Source organism: Polypterus senegalus, chromosome 5 (assembly GCF_016835505.1).
Source record: "Polypterus senegalus isolate Bchr_013 chromosome 5, ASM1683550v1, whole genome shotgun sequence".
Lineage (NCBI taxonomy): Eukaryota > Metazoa > Chordata > Cladistia > Polypteriformes > Polypteridae > Polypterus > Polypterus senegalus.
The window spans coordinates 146502581-146529708 of NC_053158.1; the positions used below are offsets into that span (position 1 = coordinate 146502581).

The following is a 27128-nucleotide window of genomic DNA, read 5'->3' on the forward strand; positions in this document are numbered from 1 at the left end:
TTTGGCCTTTTCCAGCATGTTAGTCAGCGGTTGTAGACGGTTTGAGAGAGTGTCTGGGATTAAGTCGTTGCTCTAGCTTTTAGATGCAACTAGTAATCTCGCAGACCTTGAGTATTTAAAATTATAGGTGCTAGTCTGTAGCTTCGTTGTGTATTTTTAGGGCTATCGCTTTTTTTTTCCACTTAATAGCAATAAAATTATTTTTTTTCTGTAAGGGTAAAAATGGCGGACACTACCAGTGGTGCAGATAAGAGTCTGGACGACTTCTTCGCCAAAAGAGACAAAAAGAAAAAGAAAGAAAAAACGAAAGGCAAAGAGCAAGCAATAGTACCCGGACCAACTGTCTTAAAGAAAGGAAAAAAGGAGAAGGAGAAGTCCACGAAAAACGACAGCCAGGACACCCAGCTGGAAAAGGTGGCGATGACCGTAGTGGTCTTTTTTCTTATTTTAAAGGGTAGAAGTGTTTTTGCTAGTAATAATTTAGCTAGTGTCTTCCTAAAACTTGCTGACAGCCCATTATTATTGTTTTTTACATTTGCAAACGTAATATCCCGGAGGTCGTAGGTGTTTTCTCCTATCAGGCGGCGCTGTGGCTGATTTTCACGTGTTAACACGGCACGCCGGCCGCTCCACTGACAGTAGCGGGGCATTTCATTAAATTATTGAATACTGCAGCTGACAGCTCCTTTGAACCTTTCGTATTTCTCAAAAGTCGGTAGCAAAGTGCGTGTCTAGGTGTTCAATTTGGTCATTTGATTGTTCTGGAAACTACAAGCGCCCATTCATTCTTCCGCACAGACGTGGTCACTCGTTACGGATTATGGATCCCCGCTGGTAGGTGTCGGTGGGCTCTAATCCTTCCCGGACATTGTCAAGTTCATGTGAACTATAATCAGTTTTTACTGTTTGTGTCCCATTCATACATAAAGTAAATGCCCGTTGAGGGCGGATTATGGTGGTCAGCGAAAGTGCCTTTTTGGGGAAAAAATAGACATTTTATTTATTTGTTAAATTCAGTAAGATTTTGTTTGCATTTTTCTGCGATCGGAATTTTTATCCGTTTTCTGCTCCATTCTGTCGACATAAACCTTTATTTAGCTTGCAGACAGGAATGTTCTTTTTTTTTTTTGCACTGCTCGGATTTGCTCATGGAGTTGACCCCCTTGTGTTTTGTCTTGACATTGCTGACAAAGCAGTTATATGAGCATGTTGGGAACGCGGAAGGCCAATGGCACATTTGTTGTCATCTGTGTTTTTGTCATTGGGAGCTCCCTTTTTTCTGAAAAAATAAACGTTAGATTTCTTATTATAATACAGTTTAAGTAATGGTATGGGCTAGGGGTAATTAGTAATTTTGTAAAGCTCTGCACATAATCCCTGCAAAGGCGGCTTGTTGACAATTCTGAGGTTGGAAAGGATTGTCAAAGTACGGTCTATTTTAAGTTAACCAATACCTGTTCTGACCCGTTCCATATTGCGTTTATCCCCACTCCTCTTGCAGTTTGCATGCATTGTAGTGGTGCTGCAATAACTAGATTCCCATAAGGGTGTAATATTTTAATTATGTACTGTACACTTTGGTTTATACATCGTGTACCTATTCTTTGATTTAATCAGCTGCTCACTGTGTATGCTCCCAAAGACCAATCTGATCAGCCTGTAGCAGTGACGCTGTACCACCTACCACCTCAGGGTTGGGAGTAGTTAACACCAGGTCAGTGTTTTCACTTACAAAGATATTGACAACCAACACTTCATTCTGTGAGATCAGTTAATCTCACTTGCCATGTTGCTATGTTGTATACATGCCTCATTAATACTAATGTGTATTGTCTGTGCCACACCAGTGCTCTTCTGTCAGGATTATATTTTGTTTCTCTTGTGAATTCAATGCACACACCATCCCTTGTTATAGACTTGAACTTAATAATTGGAATCAGGTATAATGCATTTTGTATAAGGTTAAAAATATCCATAGAAGCTTAAAAAAAAAGCAAAGAGGGTTGCTGACAATCTTTTTGTATCTATATATGTACTAGCTGTCTCACCCCTCAATGGGATAAGTAATCAACTTAGGACTCTGCTTTAACAACGTTTGGAGTGCACCATCTATTTGAATTTATTTTGTAATGCTTATAATACACATAATTTGACCAACAGTTGGTGCTTTACAAATGTGTAGTAATAAAATGAATGCATTATTACAAATGTTTGTGATACATCTGTTGGAAAGACAAATGCAATTCATTTTATTACTGCACATGTTTGTGAGGCACCATCTGTTGAAATATCAGACATACACACTGGATGGGCAAACAGATACACAGACGATTATCCTTGTATTAAGGGTTATATGTATGTATGTATATATGTACGTGTATGTACAGTAATGTTCATTTTTAGCACTGAAATTGTATGTGTGCTAAAATGACCCAAACTTTGTGATTCTGCTCAGGCAAGATGAGTAAACATGAAGTAAACAACTAATTGTTGAAAGAAGGTTTGATGTTATCCCCATTTTTTTTATAATGAATAATCTCCAAAACATTTAGTTTTGAGAACGATAAGCAACTTACCAGTCAAATGTACCAACTGGTATCTATGTGATAATCTTGAGTAGTTTTTTGGGGCTATTTATTCCCAGACGCACTCTCCCTCCCGTTTTTTTCTTCACATAGGTATTCTTAATTTTTTTTTTTTTTGTGTGATTCATATCGTATGCACTAGGCAGGAGTATGAATTCTCAATATTAAATCTGAAAACCGGCTTCATGCACTGCATTTAGAAACGCAAGGCAGATTTTATTAGTCCTTATTAACCAGCAGTTAAGTATGTTTTTTTAATTTGTGACTCTGCTGATGTATAAAATATTGAAAGGGCTACATCCCTAATCAGCCATGATAATTTCACAGAAATACCTCAAATTGGATTAATTTTCAGTCTGTGGACAGAGTAATCAGATTCATTTCTAAAAAGTAGAATTGAATGCATCCCTAATATGGTTACTGCTTTTGCTGTTTATTTGTGCTCACTTTAATAAAATCTTGAGCTGCTGGATTTTTGAAATGTCTCTATGAGTCCTTACTGAAATAGACTGCAGGTTGGATGATGGATGGATGTAGTGCAGAATTCTTGGGACTCTAGGTGGCTCTCATCTATTACCTCCCCCCAGTAAGCCTTGAATCCTTTGTATGAGTTCTTGGATGTTAACACTTTTGACTAATTCTGCATGTGCAACTGAAAATGTGTGAAGATACATTATGTATTGTTTATATTACTAAGCATGAATTAAACTGTTTATTCACTTCATAGATAAAACTGTCTTCTTTTGACAAGAAAGACTAAGAAAACATAATAGTAGGGTATAATGAAATAACTGTGAAACTGACACAAACACTGTAAGTAGGCAACATTAGTCAGATGAATTTATGAAAAAGCACCCATGCAGAAAGTGAATATATATTCCGCAACCTAGGACTCGGTTACTCTAAGCCCCCTTCAAGGACATCCCTCTAAACTGCAAGTGTGGAAGTTAATTCACATTTGGTTTTCTGTGAAAGGAACTAAAATATTTGAAAGGGAAGTCCACAAACATGACACTTTATTCTCTGGAGAGGCCATTCAAATTCTTTCACTCGCCAGACAAGCAGCAGGTTAAGCATATCTTTGTCTGTCTTTTGATAACATTTTCAATATATGTACCATATGATGGCTAAACTTTAAGGTGGTGGGCTGGTGGCCTTCCATTTGTAAAAATATTTGTTTTCCCCACATTTTCTATTATTACGCTGTGTACAGCCAATTAATTAGACTGGAACTGAAAAGAACTTTTCTGAGCACTACTTCTCTTGTTGATGCAGTAACCTTCTATATATTGTCATGGACATAAAATAGATTTGGATTAGTGTGATTAAATTAGACCTGTAAAAACTTGCTGAAGAGCCATTATCCCCCACAGCAAACAACGTGTCCCAAAGGGTTTTTTTTTTTTTAATGTCTGAATAATACATATCCATATCCGAATATAATGGTAGTCAAATGGGCCTGTCTCGTAGTAATCAGAAGCAGCCTTTGTAGGCATGCAGCCTGTTTTGCTTAAGGTGGATTTTGTCAGCCTGCAATTCTCATGTGTAATTAAAAATGTGCCTTGTGGCATTAGAAACTTGTAATGCACATGTGCCTAGTTGAAACAAACCTAACAGGTTATCAATTAAAATTTTAGTGCTGATTTCAATGGCAGAAATAGTTGTTTTATGGAACTGTGCTGTTTATTAAAATGAGAGAAGACATATTTTTCCAAGATTTTTGAGTAAACAAAGATGATTTTTGGAATGAACTAGACTTTACAGTATAGATCTGGGGTTTTTAACCTTTATTCCTCTAAGGTTCCCCAGTGCACTACAAGAATGTTTAAGGACATGGCTTAACACTGTTGCTGTAGTATTTACATAGGTGTTTATTTTTGAACTTAACATTTATTAATAAAAACAAACACATTCTGCTAGTTCTGTTATACTTCTGTGGCTTTTTAAAGCATTATACACAATGTGCTGTTTTGAAAAGAGCCTACTGTATATGTTTTGCTCGTGCCTGAATTTCTTAATTATATACAAGTAGGCATTTTTTAACAGGTAAATATTGACCAACCATTACCAAAATAAAAACATTGTCACTACAGGTATTTTTTTTATCCTTCACACAGATGCCCAGTCTGAGGGTTCACTGTGAATTGTTAAATTGTGGCATAGCTTAAGTAGTTAAGGTGACTTTTCTCTTCATGAGCAGTTATTTTGTGTTTGTAGGTTTATGTAATGGAACTGAGGGGCTACCTGGACTCTGGCTTCTTAAACTAATGTTAGTAATGTGCCAGCAATTTGAGTGAAATTGAATTTGTTTCCCCTCGTTAAAATAATTATGAAACTAGGCCGCTAAGAGACCGGTTAAATTTGTGCCAAATTTACAGATGAGAAGACCACAAGAACCAGTTTAATTTGTGTGTTTCATACGGAGTTTGAATGGGAAGAGCATGCAGGTAAAGTGACTCATACATAGACTTAGCTATTGGACACTTTTTTCCAAAATTTATTTTCTGAATAGCAGTGCCTTAAAGAAACATCTCAAGTAACATTTTTTACGTATGTAATATTTTTATGATTTACATTTGTAATGCCTTCAAATTATGTATTTGCAAATCCATCTGCCATGTTTCATGGTTGCAGCTCTAGTCTGCTTGTCTTCATCTTCTACCATCAGAATCTCCCTATGACCCTTACCCTAGGGTTCATGATGCTCCAGCTTGACCTGGTACTTCCACCCAGATGAAGCCTACCTTTATTCACTTTCCTGCATTTGTCTGACTGGTAAACTGTGGAATCTTTACTGTCTTTACAGCATTGTTACACAGTGTTCTTATATATCCTTATAATCTTCCATTACTGATTTTGTTCCCACCGCTGTACAAGCCGTAGGAATGGAGACTGATGACCATCTCCTGAGGAGGCTGTTAATTTTCCACTTCAGTACTTTTGTCATGATCCTCAAAGGAGCTGTGGCAAGAGAATAGAAGCATGGGAGCATGATATGTTGATAGCTCCAAGATGTAATGCACCATACTTAACCATGGTACCTAAAACAAATTACTGTGTTGTCTAAATTTGACTAAGTGAGTTGTTTTAAAATTAACCCTTATGATTAAAGAGTGATTGTATACAAGAAATTCAAATAATGTTTCATATTTAAAAATGCTGAAAATATGCAGACGTGCATTACCATCATCATAATTCTTAGGGCCATCTTAAATTTTTCAGCTATGAGGTGTATGCATATCATTTACATGCTGTTTTCACACTTGTTTACAGCAGCAAAACATATATAATACAGTTCAACAGCCAGGGACTAGTAAAAGTTCCATGGTAATGAAATTGCTGGTTGAATTCCTGTGAAGGTTCATGTTTCCTTAATTTAAATTTTTTTACATTAAATTTTATATCTTCCCTACATGTTTTTGAGTGCTCCATTCAAACCTTTGCCAGCATCTGTGTCTGTCAGTCACCGAGTGTGTTTTCATACATACACAACCAGACTGAAGTCATTAATCCGGTTAAGGCAGAAGCGTAGTTTCTTAAAAATCCAAAATAATGTTCTGGAGTTCTCCTTGGTCAAAATGTTCCAGTGTCATTAAAATGCTTTTAAAAAAAATATCGTTAAACATCCTCATCAGCCACTGAATTTGAAAATAAGCATATGACACCCTTGATATTGAACTATCTTGCTCTTTAACAAATATGTTTAGTTTAATTGACCCTTTATTTATAGATTTCTGTTACCAGAATGCACACAGCTCTTTTCTTCTTGGCTGTTCAAATAAACCTTGTGAAGGATCTGGTATGTGTGCCTCTTAAAAAGTAACATACATACTATGTAATGCCTGTTACTTTTAACATTTTATTCTACTGCTTTCAAGATTGTGCAGCTGAGTTTACCACTGTACATTCAACTCAACATAAGTATAACCATTTCTAAAATATTGAGACAGATTATTGCAGCCAGGAGAAGAAATAATATACAGTAATTGATCAAACATTTGCCTCTGGAAATTTATTTTGCGGGCGCTTGAGTGTGTGATGCAAATTTTGCAGGCTGAAAGACTGCAGTAGATATGCAAGGTCTACAGAGAAATCTACCTCTGTTTAACAAGTTTCTCATGCCAATAACCCAATTCCTGTAATGAGAATAAGGGTTTACATGACATTAAAAAAAAAAAAAAACTTGCTTTCTGTATCATTTTCTCTGCTTGACTTTCTTTTTATGAGGTGTAATCATTTAACTTGTGTTATCTTGCATTTGTAACAGGAGATGAAAAGATATACATATGAATGGAGGCTTTGCATTCATTCTGTTATTGTAATGAGCACTTCTACAGATGTCTGTCAGTCCAAGCATCTGTCCATTTTCTAACCGGTTTGTACAATTCATGGTCGCTGATGGGGACCATATACTTATCAACAGTTATGCATACAGGACTGGCAGATGTGTGTAGTGCCCACAACATTTGCAATAAGTAAACATCAAGGCAGAGATTCAAAGTGGCTAATTGGCTTGTCTAAATCGATGAAGACATGAGCAGCTCCATTTGTTAATACTAGAGATGCACGATATATCGGAAACTGTATTGTTATTGTCGATGTCCATTAAAAATGGTGACCTCAAAATGGGACAGATGTATACATTTAAACCAATATAACGGACCGATATAATTTGGGCTTGCCAACATTGTCAGTTCTTTAAATAATTAAATGTTGCTTTCATTGTTCGGTGAGGCAGGTATTAAGCTGCTGAAAAACATGCATGTAACCACAGCCCCTTGCGCTCACATGTTTTGCTGACAGGAGCACTATGCACATTGTTTATTCATTGGGCAGATATCGTTAGTAAAGCAGAATGTAAGCCGTGCGGTCATATTTTTCTATGAAAAAGGAACACAACAGAATTGCTCTACCTGAAAAAATGAGACAATGTGAGGAGACTTTACAATTAAATCTTTCAATTCCACAAATTTAATTACCCATCTGAAGAATTACCATAACGAATTATACATGGAATTTAGCAACTAATGCTACCAAAACAAAAGTTAAATCTGACGCTACCAGGCTTACTAGCGGTAGCCTCGTACAACAAACTCTTCAGAATGTGAAGACATTTCCCCAAGACAGAGCCAGAGCTACTAGTAGCATAACTACTAAAATAATGGAAATGATCGTACTCGATGATCAATCTTTTTCCCTAGATGAGGACGGCTACTACAACATGAGCAAGTTGAGTCTAACAGCACACTGGATTGATGAAAATTTTGAGTCAGAAAAAGTGGTGTTGCATGCTGAGGAGTTCTCCGGTTCTCATTTTGCAAGCTTTCAATTTCATGTTAACGAAGTGGAACGTTTCAAAAAGTAACGTGCACGTTGTGCTTCGTGACAGTGCTCTCAATATGGCAAATGCTATGGAAGAAAGTGGCATTAAAAGTTTTAAGCTGCATGGCTCACACTTTGCAGCTTGCTGTATGGTAAGGTTTATTGAGCCAAAGAAGCATCTCTGACTCTCTTGCCATTGGGAGGCGAATAGTTACTCATTTTAAGCACTCACAGCTTGCTGTTTCGCTGCTGAGAGAAATACAACAAGATTGCTTCAGTAGGACGTGCCGACTCATTGGAACAGCACATATTATATTCCAAAGACTCTGGTTTATCAGAAGCTCACTCTTACTGCATATGATGCTGAATACGAGCTTCCTACCTCTCCCACGGTGCATCAGTAGGGACTTGTGGAAAACATGATTTTTCTACTTAAACCATTCGAACAACTTACTAAAGACATAAGCTTGCATTCATTTATAATTGCGGATGTGATTCTGTCTGTTGAAGTGCTTAAAAGTCTGTTTAGCCAGTGTGGCAAGACAGATTCCGGAGTTCAGATTGCGAAAATCACACTTTTCGAGGCTGTCACAAAACGCTTCAGTGGTGCATTCTCTGAGCCACTATATTTAGGGCCCTATGGAATCCATTTTATTTTTTCACAAATTCAGTTTTATTTTTTATTTTTTTTTTAGATTTTTGGTTTTCATTGTTTTATTTTTCCTTGATTCTGATTTTTTTTTTACTGTAAGCAGCAGTAGCTACAACAAACGAAGCACTAATTAAATGGCACTTTACTTTCCTTTTAATGAAGCAGCACACTAGCGCAACCGAACCTTATTTTGCAGTTCCATTCATCAGGTAGGGGCCCAGATCCTCCATGTTGCTGTTTGCTGAGACTGCAGTAGGATATTGAGTGCCCTCAAGAATTGTAACGCTGTTACTAGTTTGATGCATTCTTCTGAGATTAAGGTTAACTTCACTTTCGGGGTCTAGGATATTTGTTACAGCCTGAGCTGATGTGTTCTTGGCGAATATGTTCGAGGTACCCTACTGATTCAAACCATCTTATTCCACCTGGTGTTTCCTGCCTCGGGGGTTCCAGGCAGGCATTTTGAAGAAGGCAGACTTTACCCACATCACTAGTGATGCTGCCTCACTAAAGTATTTATAGTGCTGCCAGACGTTAAATCTGGGAATTAAATAGAAAAAAAAAGACCCACTTTTAAGTGCTTGTTGTATCTGAGGAGAAGCCTGCTCTTCTGCCCAGGTTTGTAGGTGCCAAGTTTATAATGGAAGAATCAAATGTGGACCTTGCGTACCTCATAACTGAGAGTCAAAACATTTATTAAATCCAGAAACATCATTGCTAATTTTTTGAAAGGGAACCCGTTAACAACCAGTGCCGATCACTAATAACATTTTTCTATGGGAAAGACTGTTAATACCAGTTAAATATAATTTCACCTACAATTAGTACTGTCTACATAAAATAATTACTATACAGCCAAATGTTTACTCACCTGTCACTATGCTGAGAACTATATATCACCTATTTGTGCTTTTATTAGCTACAGCATAAATTTTACTGCCACAAATCTTTCGAAGAACGGCGTCCATATGACACGGGGCAAATGAGTTTGACAAAGGTTGCTCTCATTTTCTAGCAGCACACCACACCTTGTTTACAATGCTTCATAAAGTAAGGGTGCATCTTCCATTTTTTTCGAGAGGTATGTTTGACACGCATGACCACAAAATCCTCCACAAACTGGCGTTTTGCATGTGATGATGTTGTTGTTTCCTCTATTGTTACCTGAAAGGGAACACTTTTTGATCTTAATTTCTCCTTGTTCTTGAGATGGGTTTTAGATTTGACATGGTCATTGCAAGTATCTTTTCAAGTCCAGTCTATGGTATGGCTGCAAAATTTGCAGAAAAGTTGTCCAGATTCGTAAAAGTCGCCGGGATATTGATGTGCACTCAATTTTGCAGCTAAGCTCGTGTTTCTTAGTTTTTTCGATGTAGTTAGGGTATCTGATTCTACAACATTTCTGTCTTGTGCAGCTAGCCAATTCGCACAAACAGATAGAGGCATGATTGATTTTATACAAAGAATTGCATTTGCTTGAAAAACAACAAACTAGAAAAAAGAATCTAAATGATAGATCAACAGATTATTCAATGGTTTAATTTATTGAGAAGTTTTGCAACAGTCACCCCTTCAGTCTCTAAATTCCGCACATTTCCTTTTTTAAATCTGAAATCCATTTTTATGCATTAATTCTGTGATTCCGTCCATGTTTTCCGCATTGTGGAAATCATAGGACCCTATATACTATCTATCTACTGTCCTTGATCCACGGTACAAAGGTCGATTTTGTGACCAAGATACTGTACCAAAAAACAAATGCAGAAAGCACTTGAGAAACGATTGGTTGGGATGTCAGCAGGTGAATGAGATACAGAGAGCAACGGCGAACACAAGAGAAAAAGATTTTCACTCAGAGAGATGTTGCTGGAGATGTGTGAAGAAATTCTTGAAGAAAATTCGTATGCGGCTGCAAAATCACATTCAACTGTGGCTGAGTTAAAATAACAATCATAAAATTAACAACAATCATACTAATTAGGATGACCAGACGTCCCGATTTATAAAAAAAGAAACAACTTTATTACGGATTTAATTTAAAAAGAAAAAAAGAAACACAAGCCATACACTACAGCTTCCTCATATCAAATTGGTATCATCGTGCATTTGCCAGAAACTTGCAGCATAACTTAAAAGTGCGTGGCAAACTACTCTGCAAACAGCTGAGAAGAAAAGGAACGCGTTAATGTCATCACCTTGCCTTTTTCGTCATGTTTTTACACTTTTATTTTCCAGATTACCTACAAAACTTATTCCAGCAGCGCAGTTTGTGGGTTTTCCATTTTAGACAGTTGAGTCGCTGTGGGGAAAAATGTTGGAGTAATTTAATTCAGTGGGTACTTAACAAAGAGAAGGAACAGGTTTACCTGCATGCTAGAATGCAGCTTCAAATTTTGTACTTTGTAAAAGATTTCTCCTGTGTTTAAACTGTAAAAGATTTTAAGGCAAGATCTACTCCAGTTTTAATGTAAGCATTACCTTAAAACAAATCACCCTAAAATATACAGCAGTCTTTCAATTTTTCAAGGCACACCTGTGTTACAAAGTGTTTCATTGTGAAACAGCTTGTGAGGCATCTCTTAAAAGTCCATCCGCATCACACAGAATGCCCTTTATATGACTAAAATCATCAAGCTTTCAATGTCACAAGTTATTAATGGGTGGTGGTTGGTACAGGCGGTTGTCCTGTTTTTCTTTACCACATATCAGGTCAACCTAATAATAATTTTATTATTTTTTATTATAACCTAGGTAAACCGTTTTTCTTTTCTTTTTTTTTTTTCTTTTTTCAGCTGAATAACTATCTCAGCGAGCCCCCTATCTCCAGAAATAACTGATCCCTACAATACTGGAAAAGCAATTCCGCCTGTTTCCCAACCTTGGCCGAGGCGGTGATCAAGTATCTATCGGCACCTTGTACCAGTGTAGTCAATGAATGCCTTTATTCAGCTGTGTCAAATATAGTAAATGAAAAGAAAAACAGACGTGCTGGGGAAAAAGCAGAAATGCTTCTTTTTGTTAAGAAAAACCTACCATTTGTGCTTTTAAAGAAGCCAACTTAAGACCAAGGTTACTGGCCTCATTGTACCTTTTATTTTAGTTTTACTTACAGTAATATATGTCTGATTGTGGTACAAAGTATGTGCATTAATTTTTTTCTTAATATACCCAATGCCATGTTCTGTAATGGCATGGTGTCTTGATGTGCTTAAGTTACCCAGGATGTGTATGTTAAACAGATTTTTGTACGTGACCTAGAGTCTCTTTCTATAGAGACCAGCCATATCTTGCTCTTTTTCCCCACACAGAAAGTATTGGCTGCTTATATCTATATCAAAGAGGAGTGTAAAAGTCAGTTAGTTAATAAAAAAAAAAAAAGTTAATCTCTGTTTCATATGCTTACTGTTGTTTCTTTGATAATGCAAAATACATTTTTAACATAACTAAAACATTCAAACCTGAAGTTAAAAAAAAAAAAATCAGCCATTGGTTTTCAGTATTGGCAGAGATGGACAAAAACATTGATTATCGGTATCGCCCAGAATTTCCATATCTGTGCATCACTAGTTAATACCAAAATAAAATGAAGTGTTTCAGTGCTTTCAAGGACACCCCCTCCTTAATGTGACATGTTCTGTTTTAACACAGACTTATAATTGCCTGAACACGCAGTTAGCAGGACAAGAAAAAACACATACTGTACTTCATTGCTAAATATGAATCTGAAAACACTGAATTTGTGTCATTCATTTGGCTGTTGAAGGCAAACTAATTCTCATGTATAGTCCATAAGTAAAAGCACATGTTGCATTTGTTTGAATGGTACATTGAAGAATGTAGTGCTGCCTGATTGTACAGGTGATGACCGAGCAAGTAACTTTCTAATTCTGGATTTGAACACAGGGATGAGCAGTAGCAAAATGTGACTACTCGGGTTAACAGGAGTCCTGAAATAAGGGATTACAGTAATGCTAAGTTTGATTTCATATAAGAAGCTTTAAAGTTGGGACAGATTTGGAAAATTAATGTATGTTTAGTTTCTGAGATTTGAAGTAATTTGATTCATCTATTAAACCAGATAATGTTGCAAATATCAAATCTTGCAATAGCAAATGTTACAACCTTAACAGGGTAGTTCACTGAAAAAACAGATGTTATTACAAAAACAGGTTTAAAGAGTTTATTTAGATGGAAATATCCCGAGTTATCATGGAATTCACTAATTTAGCAGTACATATATAATAATGTTTGGATCTTTATATTTAGTATGGACTTTAAGCAGCATTTTTCAGTTACTGCACAGAAAATGTCAGAGAATAAATTTAGAATGTGCACATACTAACATAAATCTAGTTTATGTGAATTTCCCCATGGGATTAATAAAGTATCTATCTATCTTATCTATCTAGTTTGTGATTGTGTCATTCTTTATAATTCCTATTCTAAAATCCCCCAAGATCATAAACCTAAATTGTTGTTACAAGTGTTTGGTTGAGTTCACATTTCTGCCACAAATTATAATTCAAGCTTTAGTTTGTATTTTGATACTTGTTAATTTATTGATAGTTGGGTAACTTTTTGATAGATATACCAGGATTTGTATATTTTATTACTGTTTGCTTGAATAATGAAAAAAAAAAAAATATTGGAATGGGATTTGTGTTTTTGCCCGTGGTATTAAGTTATTGAGTATTGTAAAATTTCACTGGCATTGGTGTTGAATACAAAAATTCTGGTATCGTGACATCTGTGTTCCTGAGCAGTCTTTATCTTGGCATGGTTTGACTAAAAGAGGTTTGGAGACAGGAAGTATTTGTTTCCTTATAGTCTGTGGACACAGGAGATAAATGGGGGTGGGAAAGACCGTAGAGGAGCCTTGCAACAGGAGCAGCATGAGACTGTGTGATGGGACTGAAGCGCAGCTCAACGTGGAGCCTCGGGTTTGGCAGCTATGTATCTAGTGGCCCTTTCAAGTCCCACTTTTACCTGGTCTGTTTTGTTTCCTTGCCTGTCCTCACAGCTGTTGGCTGTTTTTTTTTGTTGAAACTAAGCAATTTACATTTTTTAAGTAGTGTCACCTTTGTTGGAGCCATGACCCCCAGTTTGAAAATCACTGGCTTGTTAAGTTCCCCAACTTTAATTGCTTCTTTTAGTCTTAAACAGCCGCAGTCACTGTTTTTATTTACCCGTTATTAACATTAAGGTGCAGGTGGAAAAAGACCCAACAATTCTCCATCAAGCTTGTTTACATTTATACTTGTGGTGTATTCATACTGAATTATATATAGTTTAATAAAATATTTGAATGATAATTGTCAACTTCAGATCATTTGGATAACATCCTTAAAAAGGAAAAAATCTACAATGTAAGAATTAGCTGACATTGCAGAATGGAAACACTAGCAAGCCATGAAATTAAATAAGAACTGTTATTGGGAAGAATTAGCATTTAAGCATTCGGGTTGTAATGAAAACCTAAAGCCACCTCAGCCCTCCAGGACCAAATTTGCCCAACAATGTCTACTTCAACAAGCAGTGACACCAACTCAGCAGTTAGACCAGGTGTTCCAGTGGATGACCTTGTGAGAAACTGAGGGTTTCTATCTATCTATCTATCTATCTATCTATCTATCTATCTATCTATCTATCTATCTATCTATCTATCTATCTATCTATCTATCTATCTATCTATCTATCTATCTATCTATCTATCTATCTGCATTCATTTAGCATGTGCATAATTAGCTAATAGTTCTTACTGAATAAAATCATATCGGTTACACATACAAATTAATCAACAGATGTATTTTAACTACACCCTTAGTACAAACCTGTTCAAATCACTGTAGGAGCAACTAGTAAACAGTGTAGCAAACACAGTGTTAAATCAAGACCGTTAGAAAGAATTTCAAGGTAACAGCTTTAATATGCTGTGCGGTATTTAACTTAAGTTGACTTTTCCGTTGAATTCAACAGATGTTTAAATTTAGTGTTGTGTAGCAGTCTGACACTACAATTCTGCCTAGGTTTTTCACTTAATTGCTGATGGTTTCTATAAACAGTTGAGTTAGTGAAAGGTTGCATGCTGGAAAAAATGAATCTCCATGAGCAACACACAAAGGTCTTTTTGGTCTTTGTATAGGTTTTTAGGCTGAAACATAGTTTACTTTGTATTCATTTAAAAAATGATTATGGAATTCATATCGTAACTTGCACGTAGTTATAATATGGTGTACCTCATTCACTTTTAATATTGTATGAAATAGCTGAGTTAAATTTTTTGTTCATTTGACAACCCTAGAGAATAGAGTTTAAAGTTGAAAAATATAAATTAAATCCTTTATAGTCTTCTTTCTTGTAATATATATTTAATTTATATCTAAAAATTCCATTATTTTCTCATATAGGAATCATGAAAAAAATTCAGTCTCGAAATTTTGATGAATCTTGATGTCTTAGGCCTTCTTGAGTCTGAGAATACCATTTTTGAAATTATGTCTATGTGTAAACAAGATAACTCAATAGGTCAGTAAGATTTTGTTCATCTGCTTTGTGTCAACAATAAGGAATCCTATCAACTTTTGGACCACTTCTGGCAACCAGAAGTGGTACTTTAACTTAATACTTTCACAAATTTAAAAGTAAACTATAGATATTACAGATTATTCAACTTTTGTACTGATATATATGAAATTTGAAACAAATTACTCAATTGAAGTAGTATTTTATTTAAACTACTATCCAAATTTTTTGTGTCATGGAAATAACAATTTTAAAAACTGTATTCAGTATAACGCATACGCTTTCAATAACTATTATTTGTTTTATTTTAATTTATACATAATCAGTTTAACAATAACGTGAACATTAAACATGTCATAAATATAAAGATGTAATGGGAACAATGAGCTGCACAACGTCCCTGTCGTTTTCCCGGTAATACATTTATTTATTTATTTTTCTGCCATTTATCATAATTAAGTGTAGCTAAATGCAGTTCTACTTGTAGCAGTTTATTGCAGCGAATATATAATACTAACACTTTTTCTGTTTTTTGGTGACTAACTCTTTTTACTTTGCATGTAATCTAGATAATGCATATGTAATCATGAAAAAAATCACCTCATTTTTGATCTCCCTAAGTTCGTAAATATTATTTTAATATAAAGTTTGAATATAAATAGAATTGTGTATCAATATTATCAATTAGTTATGTTCATGAGAAACAAAGATATATTTGAGAAAGATTGCGCAACTAGAAGAGGTTCTGATGACCTTTTCCCCTATCTCAGTAGAAGTCAAGGGGAGCACACTCCTGATATTTTTTTTTTTAAAGTGTAACTGTTCACATATTGGTTAATTGTGCTAGAGATTTTTTTATATTGTTGTTATTAATATGATGATCAAAGGAAATTGACAGACTATGTTTGTTCTTTCCAGATTCTATGAAGACAAATATTAACTCTTCCTTTGTGTTTAAGCACCCACCATTTGGCCCTGGATGTCTTTTTCTTTGAGCATTGTGGGAAATTCTTCAGTTTGTTTTTCTCTTAACTTGAATAAGTAGATTATACACTTCAGGCTTGGATGGACAAGCAGTATACTATTTTTTTATGATTTTGCCATCACTATCTGTCAAGCTTTTATCCATGTTACATTAATGTGCTATATATAGTGAAGCTGGCGTATTGAGACTGTCTAAGTCATCATTGGAGATGAACTGAAGCAGATGGTTCACTGAGAGACCCGAATGTTAGACTTGCGGCTTTTAGGAAAATTAGTTTTTATTTTATGGTGTTGGGTACATTAGTTAACTCCTGTAGGAGTTCGTGTTGATCAGTTATTTTCCATGGTGACCTGTATTCTTTTATAGATGCATTTCTTGGCTTAATTCTGTGAGATGCAAGACTAGTTTATTGTGCTTATTACCAACAACTTTATAGTCATTTGATCATTACTTATTTTACCTCAGATTAACAATTAACAATTTTTGGTTACCTATACAGGAAGATGAAGAATGGAAGGAATTTGAACAGAAGGAGGTGGACTATACTGGTCTAAGGGTGCAAGCGCTCCTATTAAGGTAACTTTTTTTTTTGTTTTGCTTAAATGTGCATCAGTAATTTGCACCACACTGGGTTTACAATTTCAACTTCTTCTTTCAATATTTCCTTTATAAACTATAGTGAGCCTGAAGAACAGTTAAAAAAAAGTGCCTATGCAAAATTGGAAGCATACTGCAAGCCTCTTCATGGTCCTGTTGCATCTGTGATGTCCATTAAAAAGAATCAGTCATTTTACTCCTTTTCTTGAACCATACTGTACTGCATATAAAGTAATAGAAAATCCTTAGAAAAACTATAGAAGATAAAAAGTAGTGTTGAGTAAATATTGTGGAGTTCATGTTGGCTGTGAGTTTGGCAAAATCACAAAAATATTTGCAGACTGCGTTAAAAAATCAGCAAAATGCATTAAAGTCAATGGGGAAGGAGGACGAGAACTAGTTTTGAGTGGATAACGATGATGCAATGGTCTTTTGTTGTCCCGAGGGCTAGGGCAAAGTAAACTATACTGGAATGATTACTTTGTCCAAATATGTAATCTGAGCTGTAAGGCAGCAGTGCTAACCACTGTCCGCTGTGTCTCAAACAACAAAAGATGCAAATGGAATGAATACTACAAACTAGCATTAAGTAAATAACATATAGACTAATAAACTCATAGTGTTCCAGTCTTGGGGAGCACATTGGCCATGCCACAGAGTTGACTGTATGTGACTGGCTTGTTCCATTGTTTGAAGTCACGGCTCTGGGTGCAATGGAAAGGTTTTTTCTTGTTCCCATGTGTCTGTGCAGGTGCTTTGCACATTCTTTATAAGCAAGAAGGGTACACCTTGTAAATAGTAATCACTTTTTTTTATTTTTTCAGTGTCCTGTTTTTTCTGTTGAGGGCAGGAGGAGAGCGTCTTTAAGGTTGTTTTGGGAATCATAGCTAATTTACATGCATAACTAGCCATGTGGCGCTCTAATGCCAGGGCACAGGGATTGGTATTATGTGTCTGGTGACAGTACATGTGCTATTCTCATTGTATTTGGTTTATGTATGCCTCAAATAGCAATTCTTTGTTTTTTTTATTTTTTAAATGTATGCAAAAGGCAATCCGGCAGTGTTTCTAAACCTTTGTGACTTGAGAACCTATGTTTAGTTTTTTAAGTTGGTGATGACCCACATACAGCAGATTTGAGAGGTTGAAATGACTGTGAGTGGAGTAGCAAGATTCCCCCTTGGTGAAACGAGTGCAGTAAGAGATGGGGAAAAATATTGCTCAGCACTGTCAAAAACTTCAGTGGAAGGAGGGCATGGGGTGGTTTCAGCACATCTCGGCAGCTAAAACACTGTTTTGTTTTTTTGTTTTTTTTATCCCCTTTGTGTGCTTCCAGTCCAGTGATGGCCACATAGGCAGCAAGCTGATTTTTCTGATCTCACTATAAAATTTCATTGTGCTTCAATTGTGGTATATTGGTTAATACTGTTGTTGTGGTCATTTTCACATTTTTCATTTCAAAAATCTAATTATCATATAGCAACACACAGAACTAAATGGCCAGTGACAAAATCATCTGAAAACTTTACTGGAACAATCCAAGCTAAACACACCAAATGGTAAATTACATACAGGTAAAATTCCATTACAACAAACTCCCAGGGACCTAAAAAAATATTTCGTTGTAACGAGATTCTGTATTTGTTACTGTAGTGCTTTCCTTATCTTGCGTCCAGGCATTTGCAATCATTTCAGTAGCTTCTTTCGTGTTAATTTTAATCTCCTCCTACCTACAAGTTATGCTGATGAGAATTTTTCTCAGCTTTTCCTTGCCATAATACACTTTTAGGTTGCGAATGATGCCCAGATCCAATGGCTGAAACACTTCTGTGCAATTGGGTGGGAGTAATTCAACGCAAACATTATCTAAATATGGAAGCATGTTGTGTGCAGCACAGTTATCAATCAGAAGCCAAATCATCCATTTCTTCTTCTTTATATTGTTAGGTTTCTGAACACTTTTGGAAATTACCCCTGCTCCCCACCCAACGGGAACGACATGCTGAAGTGCGTTCTGAAGCGCGATTGCAGCGTCTGTGGAAGATTGTTTGTCCGTTTCTGGGGCAGGGTAACAGCAGGCTCACAGTGCTTCAGTGAAGCGCCCCAGAAGCACATCATAAAAGATCGGGTCGCGCTATAAGACCCTGTCTTACACCCCAAAACACGAGGTTTAGTCTCAGTACTTTAGCAAAACCAGCTTTATTCAGCTTGAAACATTTACGTGCTCCTAACCTTGCATCACCCAATGAGATCTTTTCTGTTTACTTTGGCGGAGAGACGCAGCATAGCTCTGAGCCTGCTGTTGCCCTGTGCAGACGCGGAGATCACACTTGAGGACGTTCTTTGGCGTGCTGTCTAATTGAGGGAGGTCCCAAGAGAGTTTACAACCTCACATTTTCTTGAATGAGTGCTGCATTATTAGGAATGTTTCTTGAATGAGCATCACTGAACCACATAAACTGCTTTTTCAATGTCTTCAAATGCAGCAGTTCACATACGTTTGCAATCCGAGATTTTTCTTCTTTTTTATTCTCGGTCTTTCAAGAAAGTTGACAGTCGATGGCGAAATTCCGAATTCACTGGCAACGTCTTTTTTTCTTTTTGCCGCAATCGATAGCTGCAAAAATGTAAAGTTTTTTTTTTCTCTTTCTAATATGAACCGTTACTGTTTTTTCATGTCTCCCATTTCTATGTGACAATGAGTTAAATTCTAATGGATGTTTTTCAAATGTCGACAAGCAATAAGCAAAAGGTATCCCTGAAAACCGCAGGAAACAAAAAAGGCAAAAAAAACAGTACAAGGAAAGTTCGAAGAAAGAAAAAAAAATGACTTTCTGTTTGGGGATTGTTGTGCACATCTGAGCTGCAGCCACAGAACTTACTGCTCTGTGGATGATTCATGCATTTCAAGGTGTTTTGTGCACTTCGTTGTAATGAAAGTGTCTGCTGAATATACTTCGTAGTAACGAGATTTCTATAGACACGTGTCATATGGGGAAACTGTCAGGACCATAAAAATACTTCGTTGTAATGAAAATTTTGTTGTAAAGATATTCGTTGTAACAGAATTTTACCTGTAGTTTCCAAAGCTCCAGTTCTCTCTGTAAAATAGACCATATTGTAGTTGATGCCACATGTCCTATTATTCCCTGTGAAGTTTGCTACTCCTTAGGGTGCATTGCAGGGAAAGTGGACACTGTAAGTACACCTTTTAAGGGGAAGGTCATAACACGGTCTCAGGGCATTTGGTGGTAAAGGCTTAAAAAATGGAAAAGGGGAGAGAGAGAGAGAGACATCTTGTGGTGGAGCAAAGAGAAGAGACGAGGTAGCGCCAAGTAAAATATCTGCTGGAAAAAGTTTTTTTTTAAGACTCGGCGACACAAGGGAGATGCGTCTCTGAAGACGGACTCTTTTCTTTGGTGTCGCTGACGATTACTTGGACTGGTATAATTGAACTTTGTTGTTATCGGCTCAACGGCCAGCGTATTCCGGTAGGATTTCTCTTTGCCAAAAACAGTAAGGACAGTAAACCAATTTGGACAAACTAGTTTCTCCTATTCATGGACATCGCGCTCCTAAACCGGGAGGGGTGGTTTCGATTGCTATGTACTTGTTTTGGTTTTTTTATATGTAAAATAGATATGTTATTCTTTTGCCTCTTCTTTATTTTGTGACATGGCTTGTAGTTTAATGCTGAGCTGAGACTTGTGGTGAGGGGTCAAATAAAAGGACGAGCGTTGGTCACGTTGCTCGATAGATTTTCGACATTGAACTGCTTTGCTCCAGCAGTTTTCTAATCGTGTGGTAACCCGGGGGTTAGTTGTTTTCCCGGGGCAGCGGTGCAAGTGTGTCCAGTTATGCCTTTTTCTTTTCTTTGTATATTCAGAACATTTTTAGAAGCCTGTGGCCCTTTTTTTTTTTTAATGAGTAAAACTGTCCATTGGGGCATGTACACCCATGGGTCTTAGCACCCATGTCAGCCATACCAAATGCACTCACATAGTTTGAGCATATATGACTGCCGTTTTTTTTTTCTTTTTTTTCTCTCATGCAATATGAGTACAGTGGAACCTCGGTTCACGACCATAATTCGTTCCAGAACTTCCAGAGTTGGTCGTGAACCGAAGCAGTTTCCCCCATAGGATTGTATGTAAATACAATTAATCCGTTCTAGACTGTACAAACTGTATGTAAAAATATGTAAAGATTAAGCACAAGTATAGTTAATTACACCATAGAATGCACAGTGTAATAGTAAACTAATGTAAAAACATTGAATAACACAAAACACCCAGGCTCCCTGCTCAGCTACACGAGCTGGCTCTCTCCCTCTCTCTCTGTAGCACACACACCAACAAAGCCCCTCCCTCCCTCAGCTACAGGAGTAGCCTGGCTCACGCGCGCTCTCTCTCTCTCTCTGTAGCGCGAGTACACACACACACACACACACACACACACCCCCCCCATCCCTTCCCTGTCAGCTGCCCTCTCGCTCTCTGCACTTGCTCGCTCGCCTCTCTAATCTCTCTGTAGCACGTGCTCGCGCAGCATTTTTTTTAAAATGAGTTTTAAGCACAGCAGAAAAAAACAAACATTAAAACAAATCCGAAGTGCATGCAAAAACCAACTCGCAAGCAACCAAAAAAGTAACATTGCAACAAATCACACGATGAAGTCCTCCATGTAAACAATTTTTTTAATGAGTTTTAAGCACAGGGAAAAAAACGAACATTTGAAAAAAAAAGAAAAGTAACACTGCAACAAATCACAGCATGATGTGAAAAACTAACTTTTGAAAAAGCCGTAATACAAAAACTACTGTACGGTACAGTACAAACCACCAAGAAAACTAACTTTGCATGAGTCGAGTTCTGGCATGAAGTGTTTTCCTTCAGGTGTTTTCTCTCTTGTGATATCTTGGGTTTCTGGTGCTTTTAGCTGTTTAGCTGGTGGGAGTAAAAGCCTCATGCAGCCATTCCAAAAACAAACTCCTTGTGACCCAATCCTTCGTGTTTGCGCCCCACATTACTGGCAGTCTGGCTTTGTTTACATTGTGCTGCTTGAAAGCACGAGGGTTCTCCGATTGGTAAAAGAGTAAACTGGTAAACAGTTTTTCCACCTCTTGTAATTTCTTTCTTTACTTCGATTTCAATTTTCTTCTCACCACTATTCACTTGCTTAGAAGCCAATGGAAGGAGAACAATGAACAGAGAGCTCTTGCAGCAGCGCTCGCCGCTTCTCTCTCTTTCTTTCTCTCTCAGGCTGCCTGTGCTGGGAGATGGTGCACTAGCACGTACAGCCTGCAAATAGGCAAACACGTGCAGCAATCTCCTCCTCCTCCTCCCCAGCAGGCACGTGCTCGCTCGCTCTTGCTCTCTCTCTCTCTCTCTCTCTCTCTCTCGCTCAGTTCAGGCAGGCAAGGGAAACTGGCTTGTTCATATATCGAGTGTGTGGTTGTGAACCGAGGCAAAAGTTTGGCGAGCTTTTTGGTCGTGAACTGGGACATTCGTGAACCGAGGTTCCACTGTAGTTGCTTCCCATGATTTCTGAAAATTGCACCAGGTATGCTTGCCATTACTGTAAGCAGCTCATGTACAGCTCTGTGATGCCATGCTAGCCTTCACAAGGCACCTGGGGGAAAAAAAATTTGTCTAAGCCAGCTGAAAGACAGATTTCCAGGAAAATATTCCACAAACAAGGACACCAGCAAACACAGCATATTCAGTACAAAAAAAATGTTTTGCCGAATTATGCCAGTCAACACTAAGGAACAGTATTTAACAGAATATGAGACACCTAAAACAAAACAAATGCACAAAATTGGCAGCCAAACCAAGCAAACCTTGTTGCAGTACCTCTGCACTGCTGCTGCTTCATTTGCAATCTGGAAAGGAGCGTAAGTGCAATAAGTGTACAATTTGATATCGTTGCTTAAAGAATTTAACATTTGTCCATCCATTTTCTGTACATGCTAATATAATTCACTATTATGGAGAGCAAGGGCATATCCTGATGACTTTGGGTATAGATGTTTCGGGCATACTCAGTGAGTGCAAGCACCTGTGCACATTATTTGCCCCTTTCACATTCTCTGGTAATTCTTCCAGCACAGAGAGAGGACAGGAGCAGAAAAAGAGAGGCATCCTAATAGCAAACGGGAGAGCACATGCTGCACTTCTTATAACATTTAGACATTAACCACCCAGCATATGCATAAACTGTAAATGAGTTGCGTAGCCTTTCTGTCATGACATTCCAGATGTGGTCCAAGTGATCTTCCAGTGTTCAGCAGAATATGCCAAAATATGCTTAAAATTAAATATGCCAATTTTGAATTGCTGTAATTTGAAAGTAAGCTCAGAATCTTTTGTGGAATTATGCATAGTAATTTTATTTGATGCCCGCTGCCCACAGCTATTTTAACTGAAATAGCTAATCAGTCTTTTTTTTTTTTTTTTTTTTTTATGTTAGCGATGAAAAGGAAGAAGAGGAGTATGACAAAAAAGAGGAAATTGGCGAAGATGGTGAAATGGTAATGGTTAGTGGAGGAGACAAAACATCCGGTCCTTGGAATAAATCTGCTCCACCACCCACTGTATCTGTACCTGTTGGTAAGTTTTTTCAGTTTATGGGATATGCTATGAATAAAGTAATATGCTTATATTAAGTCCTAAAAATATTGCCTTTATTAAACCTTTCTCAGTGTGGATTTTTGACCTCATCATTTTGACCTGAAATACGAGTCTTGCGTCAAAACAAGATGAGGCTGTTCAATGCATTTTCCAGACGTTTGTCCTGGTGAAGGTTCTTGTATTGACAGACTGACCAAACTGCATATCCCCATCAGTATCTGAAGCCCCATTTCTTGTAATTTCCACATCTAGTGAAAAGAGAAAAATTATTTAAAGTTTGTCATAGTCTGTTCTAGACATTTCCCATATCATTAAGTTTACTTTACATCTACCATAAGTGTCATTCTGGAGGTATCCTCACAGAGTACACAAATAACCTTAGTTGGCTGCTGTCATTCCCAAGCTTAACAACCATTTCAAGAAATCTTATTTTGGACGCTTGTACCCACAATCTCAGTTGTGGTCAGTAGACCCTTCCTTCTCAGGTGACGATCTGGTTCCCTATTTTAACCTCCCATAATACTGCTGCTGAAGCAAACCATTGATCAGTCTAATGGTTCTGTGTGCTTTTACTTTAAAATACTGTAGTTTGCAATACTTGTTATATTTATCCACTTGTGAAATATTTTCCCCTCTTGTCAAAATGAAGACCAGTTTCAAGGAGAAATGGACACTCTGACGTTTTTAGGTGCTTAATTAGATCATACTTGTCTGAGAGCCAAAAATCATGAACAGAAAAGACAGTGAGAGTTAAGATGCAACTTTGGCAGACTGCACTGCCCACCTTAAATAGATTAGACTTCAGTGTGTTCTGTGAAGGAAAAGCAAATGCCTACTGGCATGAAACCAGTCCTCTGTAGAACTTGTAACAACATATCCTAGTGTGTGTCCCTGTATAGATGGGATTGCATATTCTATTCTATGTTGCATATAAACTGTTTGAAAGTTTAAATTTGTTTTCTCATTGACTATTTTAATTTTGCAGAAGTGGAAGTACCAGAGGCAAAGCCTTCAGGTGTTTATAGACCACCTGGAGCAAGACTTGGCCCTACAAAACGTGGACCGACACAAGGACCACCTGAGATCTTCAGTGATACTCAGTTCCCATCTTTGCAAGCCACCGCGAAGCACGTAGAAACCAAAAAGTATGTAATAAAGGAAAATTCAGTGTTCTGCACCAAAGAGATGGCACTGATGTTTTTTCTTAGTTGTATATCTCTTGCATTTATCCACATTTCTGAACATACAAACATCAAATCTGGAAAGGGACAGTTTTCCTCACAAACATGAATTGCATTTACATGAATTTTAAAAGTTTTGTCTTTTTAAGCAGCTTACAAGTCCTGACACTACTTTTGTGGCAAAATGACAAAGGAGAAAATACACTTAGGACTGTCTTTTCCAACTTTAATCTCCCAAGGAGCATTGTTCACCCATTAGAATCTCTCCAGAGAACCCATTAAATATTTTACACAACTACATTTATTTTACAAGGAGTTTAGCTTGTGGGGGATTTGATGACTTACAGTAGTGGTGGTGATTCTGTTTGATTCACATGAGGGTTTTGTTTACAATGAACGTCTAATTTATACAAATGTCAGGTCTTGTTGACTTTATAGAACAGTGAGAATATTAAAGACGAGTTGCAGCCTGCAGCTGAGAAGAAGGCAGCTTTCTCTGGTATACCAGTAGACACCAAAACTGGTAACAAACATTTCATACTGGAATACCCTCTATATCTAATATAATCCACTACTGATGTATAATCAATCGGTCATCAAGGAAGACATTTTATCATGGAATATATTGGGCTGCAACACTTTCATTGTTTGTTTTCATTGAGACGGTAACGAGATGAAAGTGGTTTAATGTGTCTTTGTCTTTTTTATTTCTTTACCTTTCAGGGATCGGGAAATGGAGAAGACGTTTGAGGTTGTCAAACACAAAACCAGACCTAGGGAGGAAGGTGTTGGCAAAGGTGCTCCTCATCAGCTACAGCTTGACAACCAGTATGCTATTCTTGGTGACAAATAGTGTGCTGACCTGTTCTGTGATGCTGGCACCCATCTGGTCACGGGTGGTAACAACTACAGCTATGGATTGCATGTGTCTTTGCTGAATGGGCCAAAAGTGAAAAGACTCGGCTGGCAAAGACTCGGAACAACCATAAGGGCCATCATGACAGTGATGACTTTTAGTGCTTGAAAAGCATTTTTTTATTATTATTCAGTAAAAGAGGTGGTCAGCAATGTGTTTTAAACTTGCCACTCAAACACCAAGCCAACTTGTATCAAGAGTTTTACAGACTACTTTTTGTAGAATTTCAAATCATTCAGTTAAAAATATTTTTGCAAATAGAAGCATTTGCGGAGCCTTCTAAGTGGGCAACTACCTCAGGTGTACATTGTGCACTATTGGATATGACTCTGACCACGTCTTGGTTGTAACCTTGAGGTTGGAATTGCTTTATACAGAAGGTTTGGATGTGCTGCTCAAAGCTTAAAGATGTTCATGCTGTGGGAAGAGTTGAGAAAAACTCCGCCATTGCAGATTATCATCTATTTACGGGGAAAAAAATTCAAGTGGCCTTAAAAGTTATCCGCTTTGTCCTTCTTAGTTTTTTTTTTTGTTTTGTTTTTTTTTTGTTTTTTTAGGCTGCATCTGACTGCTTGGAGCTAAACCACTTCGATTTTTTTTTCATAGTAGCAGAAATTTGCATCCTTTCTTTGTATAAAGTACTGCAGAGCTGTAGTTTGCTTACTTGAACGTAAATGTTACTTTTTCACCCACTTTGATAATCCTGTCCCCAGGCTTCGTTCCATGTTGAACATCACAAGTGCCTATTGGAGCCATGTGTTGCATAATCATAATTCTAGTTCTGGATAAGAGTAAAAAGTAACAAGGAGAGGAGGATTAATGCCACTTGTTTATCCTGTTTGCTTCCTTTGTTTAATTTCAAACTGTGAAAGTGAAAGCTGAATCACTGCATCCTTGTGAGCGCCACCTGATTATCGTGAGATTAGTAGTAAGGACCCTCCAAACATCCGCACACGGACTTGTGCTCGATCCCGCTCATAGCTGGCTTATGTGACATGCTTCCATAGTAGAGTCTCAGACAGTACCAGACGCCGAGCACATCCTCACTCTTACTTTCTTTTTAGTTAGTTAATGTGTGAGCTGTAAGACTAAACTGATGATATAACGGATTTTAAAACATGTTTAAATCCCCCACTTATTGTGATTGAGACGCCATTTCTGATTGAATGGAGCTTACACAGTTGGAAGGTATAACAGGGTATTGGTCAGTGGAGTGGGAGGGAAAGGGGCTTTAGTTTTCAGAACTTTAAATGTTTTCATAGCAAGCTAAATCTCTGCAAAGTGCTCTCTTTGCCCACCTTCACCCCCAAAACACACACACCACAAAAAAACTGTTCCTCTTATTCTCTGTGCTTTGTGGCCAACACACAAGTAAGTGAAGGCGAGGGAAATCATGGAAGTGACGCTACACTGTTAAGTTGTTTATATGAATATTTTGTTTGGAGGTGGCGTTAGTGTTAACATTGCCTCTCTTTTAAAACTTTCAGTCCAGTAGTAAGTATTGGATAAGGCTTTATACTGCTGTCACCTGTGAATTGCCATTTTCTTTTGTACCTGCAGTTGGAATTTGGAGATTAAAGCATGAAATGATGCCCAGAGGTACACATTCTAGGATGGGTTCCATTTGTCGAGTAACACAACTGATCATTCTTCAGATTTTACCGGGGTATGTGCTATGGCAGTGTCAGAACAGCTGTATGACTGAAGAAATAAATAAATTTGCAATATGTCTGGAA

At 37.3% G+C, this 27128-nt stretch overlaps 1 protein-coding gene across 1 annotated transcript; it reads left to right on the plus strand.

The window, feature by feature from the left end:
• On the plus strand, positions 1–27128 carry cdv3 (carnitine deficiency-associated gene expressed in ventricle 3). The gene is made up of 5 exons (XM_039753460.1): positions 1–414; positions 16566–16642; positions 23135–23274; positions 24281–24440; positions 25200–27128. The coding sequence occupies exons 1-5, from the start codon at positions 223–225 to the stop codon at positions 25327–25329; spliced, it is 699 nt and encodes a 232-aa protein (XP_039609394.1). The 5' UTR covers positions 1–222; the 3' UTR covers positions 25330–27128.

What these genes read in the sequence shown, in the direction of transcription:
- cdv3 (XM_039753460.1), top strand. Translation starts at nt 223, where the DNA reads ATGGCGGACACTACCAGTGGTGCAGATAAGAGTCTGGACGACTTCTTC. An exon ending in GTGCAAGCGCTCCTATTAAG is followed by an intron (nt 16,643 to 23,134) that starts GTAACTTTTTTT and finishes TTTTTATGTTAG; the next exon opens with CGATGAAAAGGAAGAAGAGG. An exon ending in CACTGTATCTGTACCTGTTG is followed by an intron (nt 23,275 to 24,280) that starts GTAAGTTTTTTC and finishes TTAATTTTGCAG; the next exon opens with AAGTGGAAGTACCAGAGGCA.